We start from the raw sequence: 12,530 nt of genomic DNA on the forward strand, positions 1-12,530 counted from the left end.
AAATATCAGGTTGTGAGTCAGTACCATGTCAAAATCATTAATATTTCCTTGGTATCCTACATTTCTCTAAGAATGAGGCATTTGGATTTCGTACAATAACATGTGATATCCTTCTAATTTCCAGGAAGAATCAAGGAGCTGATAATAACGGCTGGTGGTGAAAATATTCCGCCAGTTCACATAGAGCATTTAGTCTTGGCTGAATTACCAGCTCTTAGCAATGCACTTCTTGTCGGTGATATGAGAAAATACTTGACGATACTAGTCACTCTACAGGTGAGTAAATATCAATGATTTCGTTGTTATCAATCATAGTTGGGGAACCAGTATGTCACAAAAACTGATTGTTATAGAATGCAAATATGGGATTTTTTCTTGAATCACACAAATTTTGACAAATTGAAAAAATGCATGGTTAATGTTTGCCGTTAAGACATGGAAAACCACATTTTACATAATTAATTGCTGGGCAGCACACATATTAGCACATAGGTGCACTTTTCAGTAAAACCAGTTGATTGTTGTTAGGTTGAAGATACGCCGTTAGTCCAATTTGCACTGCACTGGTACTGTTTTACCACTTTAATGTGATGATCTACCGAAGAAAAGTAGTTTGAGAAGTATTGCCCATTTACTAGACTTCGAGAAAAATTGAAAAAAAATACATAGTTATTTTGCACATAACTTGACCAAAAGAAAAACTAGAAAACTCGTGCACTCAAACTGAAATGGTACGTCTTAAGAAAAAATTGCCTCACCAAGTAAAATTGGAATAATGATGTACCTTCAACTTTACGACAATCAACTGCAGGTTTTCTGCAAAATAAACCTATACGTTGACCTACGTACTGGTTTTCCATTCTTAAACAGTAAACATCAATTTGAAAAAATGATCTTGACCTTGTAGTATACGTGTTGTTGTAGGATCTTGGAAATGTAGGTCATTAATTTAACAACAAGTTTTAGTTGTCAACATTTCGACTCTGATTGGAGTCATCCTCAGGACAATTTAATGCATCTATTGAAAACATCTGATTGCAATATATTGTTGGTACCGTCGGAACAACATTATGATATATGATAAGAAATTAGAGTAATAATAAAATTAACCAAACTTTGTATATAGAAACAAAGGAACACTAACCTTATAGGTATAAAGTAGTCAAATGTTACAAACGGTGAGAAGTAATTTGATAAAATAATAACACAGTTAAGATGTTTATTGTCACTTTTTTTTCCGACGGTACCAACAATGTATTGCAATCAGATGTTTTCAATAGATGCATTAAATTGTCCTGAGGATGACTCCAATCAGAGTCGAAACGTTGACAACTAAAACTTGTTAAATTAATGACCTACATTTCCAAGATTCTACAACAACAGTAAACATCAATTATGAAATTTTCAAAAAAATTTTAATTGCTTGAGAAAAAAGTTTACATTCTTATCGTACGGTAATCAGTTTGCGCAACAAACTGGCTCTCTTAAGTGAATATGAAAATTTATTGGATCAAGTTATATGATATCATAACATCTACTGTCGAAAGGTTAATTATTGATCATTGTTTTAGACTGATCTAAATCCTGAGACTGGCGCACCTTTGGACACGCTGTCACCATTGACACTGTCTTGGGCAAAGTCAATCGGCAGCAAAGCAAAAACAGTAACGGAAGTCATACAATCCAAGGACCCAGCTGTATGTACTTTTTATCTACACGAACCCCACAAACTGACTTTTTTTTTTTATAAGGACATGGTTGCTCAATAATTAGAACTTAACAAAAATTCATACCATTTTTTCTCTTAAATTTCCCAAATATTCAAGGATTTCATGCACTGCATGCATATTTGTCGAGCTATGATTTCTGACATTTCACCAACATCTTCAGAACTGTATGTTTGCTACTAATTTCACAGGTTTTACAAAGATTTGACAAAGTTCGTTCATTCTGCCGATTGAGAGGTTTTATAGACTGACAAAAGTTTACATGCACGTTTATAACAGATGTGAAGAATTATCCGTACCTGGAGTGACTCCTTCCTTTTCACAGATTCACAAGGAGATCGAAGAAGCTATCAAAAGGGCAAACAGTCATGCAACAAGTAATGCGCAAAAGGTGCAGAAGTTCCGGATTCTCCCACACGACTTTTCAGTCCCAACGGGTGAGCTTGGACCAACGTTGAAAGTAAAAAGAAACGTTGTCCTCAAGATGTACGCAGATTTAATTGAAGAGATGTATAAATAGTGAAAATTAGCATAGGTATACAGGGTGACATTAAGAGCTGCAAGACTTCGGATGTGAAGTCAGATAAAACCGGTTATGAGAACATGTTATAAAGTTATCTCTTGCAAAAAGTCGAGCAATCAATAGTGCAAATTATTGGTAGCTCAATATATCTACTTAGGTTATCTTGATGAAAACTTACTAAGTGAAGAAGTTTTTTAAATAATCGAAATGAAAAAGGGTAAACGGGGTGGATAATATAACGAAAACACTAGCATTATATACATACTATGTCATTTTTCACCACGAATTTTTCCTACCGCATTGGCGGTTAATTTAGGTGTATTTAATAATACAATGTTGCAAATGGAAAAAGGTGTAGTCTGTACTTTATGGCTAACGGTCACTCTATTTGCTCTACAACAAAGCGGCATCCGGGAGAAACTAAGGAATATAATAGAATTTTTGAGCAAGCATACAAGTGCCTTTTTATACGAAACAACAAAAAAACAAATCAATAGTCATTGCTCAAGAACTAAACATATACCTTTTTTCAATAATTTATACAAGGGCTGTGCGATGAATCGTTTACACTTAGACTGCGATCAATTGTCTTCTCAATCGATCGATTCATCGCACAGCCGTAATTAATACCATGCCGAGACTCTGCATAACCATCACAGTAGAGAGATATAAGTAAATTTGTGAATTTATTTAGCCAACACATCACAGTTATAACTCTAGATTTCTTGAGTAGCAGCCCCACTTCCATTATTACACATGGGATCGGTCGAAATCAATCACAAACCGAGCCGACACAATATGATTGCCGTTTTGGCCTACACAAAATAGTATACCGCGGTGTATTTTATGTGTGTTTTTATTTTTAATTATATGTATTTTTATGGTGAAATCCTTACTTTTCACGTACATTATTTAGTTTATTCTAGCATAATAAACCACGACAGAACGTACCTACTTATGAGAACAGACCTACATATCATTTTCGCGGTAACTATAAGAAGGGAAACATTTTCACTCAACTTACTGTTTTAATTGTAAATCGGATAAACTTAGTGATTAAATTGAAACATTACTAAATAATTGGTACAAATTATTATTCGCAAGTTATTTAAGTAATTGTAGTATAATCGGGTACTTAAGAGACAATAACGAAGGTGCAATAATTATGTTGTGAGTTGAAGAGATCGAAGTGCCTCTGGTTCATTTGCGACGAAATTTTTTTTTTGTTAATTGGATGATAATCAAAGGAAGCCGTGTATATATATAAATAGTGTTCATAATAAAATGATGCCGTTGGTTATAAATTATAATTTTATTTTCACATTTATGCTAAATTCAGATAAAATAGTTACGATGAGCCTATTTTACAAAAAGTATAATATGCCACCGAAAGAACTTACTGCAACACGTTCACTTGTCTCGATGTCACAGGTGGAATACTATCTATATATGTATAGTTACTTTTAATGATTTTCATTTGGTGTAGTTAGGTCAACTGAATAGTAACACGGGCAGAAGAAAAAGAGCAGACTACAGGAAAAGAGAAACACATCAAGGTTTTTTGTGAAAAATACCCATGCCAACTATATTTTTTTCTATCTACGTACCAAATTAATTCTGTTTCTAGGGTAAATTCTGCATTTTACGAAGTGTATTTAACCAAAAAACCTGATGTGTCCTTTTTTTCTGTAGTTTCGAGTAAATTCTGCTCTTTTATTCTCTCCGTGTATTTTGAGTTTCAATGGTTCAACTGACGTAGATTCCGCATGACTTTTTTTCCTTTTCTTTTCCTTCCAACTTTACAGGCAACTATAAAAAATTATGTCAGAACTCGTGATATCAAATTGGATTGATTTTTAAACAAATTCCTGCATTTTCCTAATTATACGTGTGCAAATGCATGTTTTAGTTATAAAAGAACAGTTTTAAAACTAAATATACACGGGCGATTGAACGGTGGATACATTTAAGGATGATATGAATATTACTTTCATATTTGGAAAAAGATTTAGGAAAATAAAGACAAGGGATTATAATTTGAGTAAAAGAATAAAACAATTGCGATATTACGATAATATATATTAATAACTAGATACAGTTAGTAGCTGTGCAACTATTACGTTACAAATTATAATCAAGTTTCGATAAATGAGCTTCATCGATATGAATACCTTGATGATAATAAGACATGTGTATGTTGAAAAAAGAGAAAAAAAAAATAAAATAAAATGCAAAGTAACAACGAAACTCTTATAGAAAAATAGCATTAGCAAATCACAGTGGTATCCAAAATGCAGATCAAGATTAAAATCAAAGCTGCAGCATGCGCATTAGTTATTTAATAGATGCATGTCGCGCTATAATCTGATTCAGTGTGTAAGTAATCAACAGTTAGGTGCGTCATTTACCAGCAGATCATACCCATTTACAATTCTAAATTAACTTCAATTCAATTGTTGATACAGATTTTGTAGAATTAATGCTATATAAAATAACGAATCAATTTTTTCTTCCAACGTTCTCGTATAGCTGATGCCGATGAGTAAAAAATAACTGGACGATTCTTCACTACTGCCTGTCAGGTCCTCAAAGTGATAATTTCTAGTAATGTTTGCCATATTTGTCATTGCAGAAGCAATGAACTGGCAAACTTTCATTCAAAGTTTGGAAAAAAATTGTATTAACAAACAGACGAATAGAAACTGAATCAGAAAAAACTCAGCCAGGATCCAATTGTCCATTTGACTGTTTGTTGAGGATGACTGGTCACCATGCGATTGCGCTGGTGAAACGCGTTTAGATTTTATACGAACGAATCGATACATCGAATCTTCTTTCAGTGCCAAGTTACACGCACGGCAATAATTTGCCTTACGAACTAGTAGATGTATTGAATTTTTGTTGAATTATCGATGTTTTCCGTTGTGGCACAGTTTCCGGTGTTGGGATAGCATCCCCTGTTGGTAGGACACCGGCAGGTTTTGGTTTCGCCGCTGACTTTTGTTTCGCCATTTGATAGTCCCCAGAATCAAAGTATTTTTGCTGAAAGAATTACACTGTTAGACTGCGATGTAAATTACATAATTATTGAAAGTAAGAGATATATTGTATGATCTATTCATTGATAGCAACTCGATATCTCACAGCTTTTTTACATTAAAGGGATTAGAAACGTTTGAATGTTTTCCACCTGTTTCATAACTGAAAGAAATCTTTTTTCTCAACTGTCAGATAATAAGTAATCAAACTATGTTTTTTAGAGTTCCAGATGTTTTTCAAGTATTTTAAAAATAAAACGGAATAATTTTTTAAGTAATGAACTGAAAAGTTGGCAATGGAATGCAATCATGTGTTTTGAAATTTTGACATATCCAATGTTCTAATGATTGAAAGAAAGATTTGTCTTCTACCAAGTTTTGTGGGTTCGATGATTCTTGAATGTTCCGCCAATAGTTGACTTCTATTCGTGAAATATAAATTTAAGCAATCAATAATATCTTGACGAGACTTGATAAGAAATAATTCCAAGTGATTTAAATCAAAGAAGTCTTTACAAGATTTTTAGGAGTTCAAGTAGATTTTAAAGAATTACAAAAAGATGAGAAGATTGGTTGATTTGATAGACTGTGTTTAATAAATTTGTAATCGAATATCTCAATACTTCTTTGATTCTTTCTTTGAGCTAACTAGCAACATTCCCATTCTAAAAAAGACATGTGACATTGAATCTCGAAATATCACTGGTTACAAACCACTTTTCCATGGAAATGATCGGTTGGATTCATTTCAGTTTATATCGAACAACGAATGCAATGACAAAAAAATTTCTTTACTTTTTCATAAAACCTAATGCGTGTGCAAATGTGTACGACGTAGCATATGAACATTTTACTCCTACTGGCATCAACATAAGCTTTTTATATTTTGTTTTTCGTTTTTTTCTACTGAATCAAAAACAATTAAACGTATAATAAAGTTATACTTTATTCTGTTTACTTTAATGTTAATACATTGTCAACCAGCTCAACCAGAAGAACAGTGAGAAAAATTTAAATATGCATTGTCACCCGATTATGTAAAACATTTTGGAGAACTTAAAGGTCGAAAGAAAAATGTATGCATGTATAGATGTTTTTCTTTCTGCAGTCGGTTGGAGTTTAGAAAAATTTAAAGGATGACACGAATTATGGAAACTGCAGAAACGGAAGATATATTGCCACTTTAAAATTCTATGAAAATTAGTACACAACAGTACAAAATTGGAAAAACAAATTTATTTCAGAATAATTTTGACTTTTACACATCGCAATTAAAGATGCTATTCTTTATTGAAGATCAATACAGTTGAATGGCTAACACTTTACAAATCATCACCTGTGATTACATAAACTAAGGTATGAAAACAACAGATAAATCAATTTTTTAATACTGCCAACAATTCATATCAATTGATTATGAATTTGACAACTGTATTGCTCATTTAAATGTTCGTATGCACTGTTTTTGAAGTAAAAGTAACAAGTAAAAAATTAAAAGCATGTGCGTTGTTAATAGTTTCAGTAAAACAAAGATTTAAATAACAAAACTGATTTATCTTTTTAGAGAACATGTAATTGATCATAGACTCGTAAAATTATTTACGTTTACCATGAACAATTATGTGTACAGAGAACTCTAGTCCGTAAATTGCAGGAAAAAAACCTGTGAGTTGATTGTCATCCTTTTAATAAAAAAAATCATTTTCTCTTGGACAAAAAAGCATTTCACAAAAGCATTTCACTAAGAGATTTTCACTAAAAATAAATTTAGGAATCAAAACAAAAATTTAGATAACGGAAATGAAATTCACAAAATTAGTCTATCCCCTGCACGGTGATACTGCTAAATCGTGACCGATTTAGTAATATTGTCAACGGAATTATGATTTTTTCTACAGATTTCTCAGAAATTTTTTACTGCAAATAACTTTACATAATCTCGACAAGCCTTGAAAACGGTGTCTGGCAGAAATATGTAACTTCTTGCAGCCTACGGATACATAACTCTAGAAAACAATTGGATTGTGAGATCCGATCGATCGTTTTTACATAGAACAGTCCACTGTGCATATCATTATCATTTGAATATATTTAAGCTAGACAGCGCACAGGAATTTGTATCCATTTCAAGGTTATAAACCTAACTTCTCTAAATGTTTAATTTACATTTATTGAATTTACATATTTTAGTTGCTCTTGTGATAAAAAAAAAAAAAAACTGGTCGTTTCGGTACAAATACAATTTTTACCAACCGTGAGCTATTAGATACGTTTTTAATACCAAATCGCTTTTGTTCTGAGAAAACTTTGGTTAATCCCAGCTCTAAAAAATCCTGGATTAATTCTGCCTGCAGTCATTGATTGCATAACATGGACTAAAAAATAAAATGAAGCTCATTGTAAACATATCTTGCACAGAATATGTTGGTACGAAGTAAAAAATTTGAATTCTAAATTGAAAACGTTTGGACTACTACACAGATACAACTGACTGCATGCTGAATTTTGAAATCTAGAATATAATTTTTTTTTTAATAATGTGTAATTAAAAGTTTTATAAGCGAATAAAACGCACAGAACTGAAGTAAATGAACATCCTATAATAAAATAGTAAACTTGTTCCATAAATTGAACAGAATTCAAGACTATAAACATATCTATTACAAGATTTAAAACTTATGAAAGCCTTCTTATGATTCCTAGAGTCTGATGAATGCTTTTGGCAATAAGTACTAAGTATAGAATTGCATATTGAATATATCTCTGTGACGGAACAACCAATATTTATAGCTGCTTTCTGCTTTGCTCAGCGTTTCTGGCAACCTTATTGTTTAAAGTCAAATCTGAGAATGTAGAGAAATACAGTAAGATAAGAGCAATAAGAATAGATAACAATTACCGCCACTCACAATAAGAGATTGTTAAGAAGATTCACTAATTACGCTCAATTTTTGATGGCCAACAGCCTCCGTTAAAACAATCATAAGATTTGATAGGAAGGGAGCGTTGGCTACGATATGGCAAGTATAAAACTCACATAGGACAACGTAAAAAATATCCCAAGTATACAGTACTTTGGTATATTTAAATAGGATAATTCTAAACAATTTGTTACTTGTAATTTTATAAAAGTACTAGCTCCCAATGAGATATGAAAAAAGTTTGGTTATTAGGCTACACTGCCTTATTTTTATCGACATTGGTACATTTGGTTGTTACGTCTGCCTGCCTTCCTTATGGAGGGGCATTTATCGTCCACGTCCGTCTATTCTCGCTTAAAATTGGACTCAACTATTGCAGGTATTAAATTAAATAATCTCAGAAAAATTGTCTGTGATTATCTTTGCAAGTTTTATATATTTCTCTATTTTGGGGGAAAAGGCTATTACATGGCTTGAATCATGAAGATGAAACAAATATATGTCACATTATATAGTTGAGAATCTAGGTCATTTTGTAGTTATACTCACTCCTTTGGCTAATCTTTTCTGAAGAAACGCAGAATGACCGCTAATGGGGCGTCCGCCGGTATTTGGGAATTTGGCCCTAAGCTTGGCTTCTTCTATTTTTTCAATGTCATTTGACGACAACTGCAACAAGAACAAAGTGTCAATTACATATACCTATCCATCAACAGAATGGTAAAAGTTAACGGTTCAGCGATTAACATCAATACAGATTATGCTATATATATAATGTGACTGTGTACAAATTTTATTAAGAGTGAAGACGAACTTACCTCGATTGATTGAGTTGTTTCGTCTGTTTGTTCATCTTTCTGATTGTCGCACATCCTCGATTGTTTGTATATGTATGTTTACGTATAATTTATGTATTAACGCGGAGATGAAAAATATAAACGATGGAAAATAATATTTCGCGAAATATGATCCGTAATGTCGAAAAGAAGAACCAAACCTGTATAGTTAGTTCAACCAGCTTTTCGACTTCGGTATTGCGAGGTTACGAACGGTCGAAAGCCGATTAATATAAGGTTACTTTCGAATGGGGTTTTGGCTTTTATCACGTTAATTCACACAGACAAGCTACGTTTTGACTCGGACAAATCTTCGAACTATTTATGAAGGCCAATGGATCAACAAATTCAGAAGTCAGTTACCAGTTCGGAACCACTGGTTAAGAGAGCGGGTTTAATTTGCCCGTATAAAGCCATGTTCACAGCGCATCGATTTCATGCATATCGTATAAGAAAGCAACCAATCAATGACAAGAGTTTGGGATATTCCTCTTGGAACCATCCACCCGATTGGTTGATCGTATTCATGACGGTGTAACATCCGACCGGAACGTTCGTATGTTTTATCGACTATTATTACTGCATATCACTTTTATCAACTAACCAAACTCGAAGTACGAGAATCTTGTAACCATAAGGTATTAAAACAACTGTCTAACTATTTGGAATATCCCTAGATGGAAACAATTATGACATTCACTAACCAAAGCTCAAAAACCATGTTACGAGATCGTTGCACTACAAAGAGCTATAATATTATTATACGTTATTATATATCACTATATTAACACCATAATTAACTAACACCATTATATCCAATTATTATATAACACACGACAATGCCATTTGTGCATTCGAAACTGAGAGCTACACAATAAGCAACTTACGCTATACCATATAACCTGGAGTATAGAGGACTGTGAAACCATAGATAAATGTATAACCAATATAATGTAAAGATAGCACTGTTGCAATAATCCATTAAATCAGAGACTGTAAAACCTTCAAAACCGTGCATACCAATTATCCAGCATGAATCATACTTTGCTCCGTAACGCCGTATTGTAGGCAACACGCGCAGCGTTTTTGAAGACAATGCAGATCTCCAATGAGGAGCCATACAGAGCTCTATCTAGAGAACACATTAGGAAACTTAACGACGAAACGATTGAAGGTAAATCAACTCACATGAACTCAAAGATGCATACGTGGCAACGCCCAGTAACAGGCAACCAACAAACATGAGAAAAACGTTCTAAAAGCTTCTAAGCCGATTTATATCGATATAAGAATTTATAATTACAGAAGAGAATTATGTACGAAAGCACACATGTAAACCTGCTCTAAAACTACGAATTATCAAATTGTTAAATACCCTAAATTTGTTAAGATAGTTATAACACAAACACCTAAGAATATTCGCAGCAGCGCGATCCTAATAATGTTAAGCAAATAGCTACTATGTCTCATAAACAATCGCTGTTGTACTCCAGGTGAATAACGACAGTAATCAATTATAATACATATGCAATTTTATATATTTACACGCTATCAAACTAACAAAACGACAAGTAACCGATATGACAATCTTAATATATAAACTTTGTAACGAACAGGATAGTAAGAATATTTAAGAAGTAAACTACGACTAGAATTCAGCGCATCGTGACCCCGAAAATGCACACGGCACTAACGTACACCATGAAACATGGATCACCTCTAGCGCATACGCACAGCGATGACCATATTAAGAAATAACTGCTAAAATTGGCCCGGGTCCTAACGCCCACAGTGGCGAAGAAGCACGGTAGCCGAGGGGCCAAGGGGGGCTTGCTGCCCCAACACCAAAGCCCACGCAGAATGAAAAATTACAGAGCAGCAACCCTGCACCTACACCACCGCACCAATTCCTAGAAAAAGGGGGAAGGTGCGCAAAAGTTGACAAAAGCTAAAAAAGGGGATCGTTCTGCGCAACGATCAACACCTATATAAACGGCGACCGATCATCGGATCGTCCTCTTGGTTTCTACCACCAGATTCGTCATCTTGTTCCAATACAGTCTCGCGGTGAAATCCTTTTGCCTTTTGCATTTAAACTTTTCGTACAACGTTACTCTGCCCAAAAGTCCAGTGAGCTTTCAACTCCATTTTTGTCATATTAATTTAAGATCTTACATTAAGTAACTCTGTGGTTTGTGACTCGAAATATTGAACTTATAAAATAAATCTAAGTTAATCAAAGTATCCAAATATATGAAAATCAGTCATTTCGTTAAATCCTCTTATCAATCTACGCTGCAAGTCATCATATCCAGATTATTCTCAAAGGGTAAGCCAATTAATTAAATCTTTTATCCAATAATTACTTCTTCCTTGGTTCGTTCGGTTAGAGTGACAGAATGCCCGTTGTCCGGTGTATTTCAATACTTTATCGGTAATTGGTGACCCAAACTACTGATGTGAGTCTAGCTGTAGCTGTGTGAACGATTCCGGTGTCTGACATCTGGAAATTTCCACCAGGTACCGTTCCGACGTCACAACAGTGTTAACAAGTGTATTCAACCGATATTTTTGAGGCGCTAAAAAATAAAAACAATATTCTCATGTTATGAAAAATGAAGATCTTGGGCGCTTTCCGTTTATATCAATTCTCTAACACAAATCGACACTAAGTGATTTCATTGGTCAGATCGAACAGAATAGGCCAATGAAATCACTTAGTGTTGTCTTGTGTCAAAAATTGATGTAAACGAAAAACACTTACCCATAGATGCCGAACTTCGCTTATACCTGGTCCAGCCATAGACATATAAGAATAGACTGCGTGAGCAGGCTGAGAAGGCGAAAGCGCGGTAGAAAGAGAAAGCTGCATATAGGCCCCCCTCTATCCTTGTCTAATCGCGCATGCGCGGGACACGCGAATCGTGTAGGCCAGTATACTACCAACGAAGATCGAGTCACAGAGAAGCGTACGGCCTGCAGGCTATTTGAAGCAAGAAAAGTTGGGGTGCTCGGATGAGCTATCACCCCAACAGCTAGGTGTCACTAGTGGCGCCTTTGCTTGTGTGGCTCACGTACAGCGCTCTATACTAATGCGTACAGTGTGGGTGTGTTGGCTCCGACCGGCGGGTTGGGGTGATCGTGCTAACTCTCTATTGTCGACCGACGGTAGAGCCATCTTACGGATTTACGAGTCACGGAAAGTTTTGTTTCAAGCGGCCCATAAGCCGTACGCTTCTATGTGACTCGATCTTCGTTGATACTACATTGCGAGAGAATGCTGAGTGCGCTTGCGCGCGATTAGACAAGGATAGAAGGATGGGCCCATAAGCAGCTTTCTCTTTCTATCCCGCTATCGCATTCACCAACGGGCTACCTCCGAGCTCGCACGGTCTATTCTTATATGTCTTTGGGTCCAGCCCCCTGACACTCACCACTGCTCGTATGCTAAAAAATTGTACGCGTTTTGTCCCCGTTTTTTAGTT

General features: G+C 34.7%; 2 protein-coding genes across 4 annotated transcripts in view; one reads left to right on the forward strand and one right to left on the reverse strand.

The window, feature by feature from the left end:
* bgm (acyl-CoA synthetase bubblegum family member 1) overlaps positions 1-3,554 on the forward strand; it is a 25,596-nt gene extending 22,042 nt beyond the window's left edge. For all 3 annotated transcript variants that reach the window (XM_046635495.1, XM_046635494.2, XM_046635496.2), the window contains 3 exons: positions 125-276; positions 1,572-1,697; positions 2,053-3,554. In XM_046635495.1, coding sequence (XP_046491451.1) covers positions 125-276; positions 1,572-1,697; positions 2,053-2,247 — 473 coding nt within the window. In that variant the 3' untranslated portion in view covers positions 2,248-3,554. The remainder of the gene's footprint in view (positions 1-124; positions 277-1,571; positions 1,698-2,052) is intronic.
* endos (endosulfine alpha) lies at positions 2,537-9,450 on the reverse strand. Its single transcript, XM_046635500.2, has 3 exons — positions 9,028-9,450; positions 8,759-8,878; positions 2,537-5,292 (listed from the first exon to the last, which is right to left on the reverse strand). Exons 1-3 carry the CDS (start codon positions 9,079-9,081, stop codon positions 5,122-5,124), a joined length of 345 nt encoding a protein of 114 aa, XP_046491456.1. The 5' UTR covers positions 9,082-9,450; the 3' UTR covers positions 2,537-5,121.
* Positions 9,451-12,530: the final 3,080 nt, after the last annotated feature.

The sequence above is a fragment of the Neodiprion pinetum genome, chromosome 7 (genome assembly GCF_021155775.2).
Source record: "Neodiprion pinetum isolate iyNeoPine1 chromosome 7, iyNeoPine1.2, whole genome shotgun sequence".
NCBI lineage: Eukaryota > Metazoa > Arthropoda > Insecta > Hymenoptera > Diprionidae > Neodiprion > Neodiprion pinetum.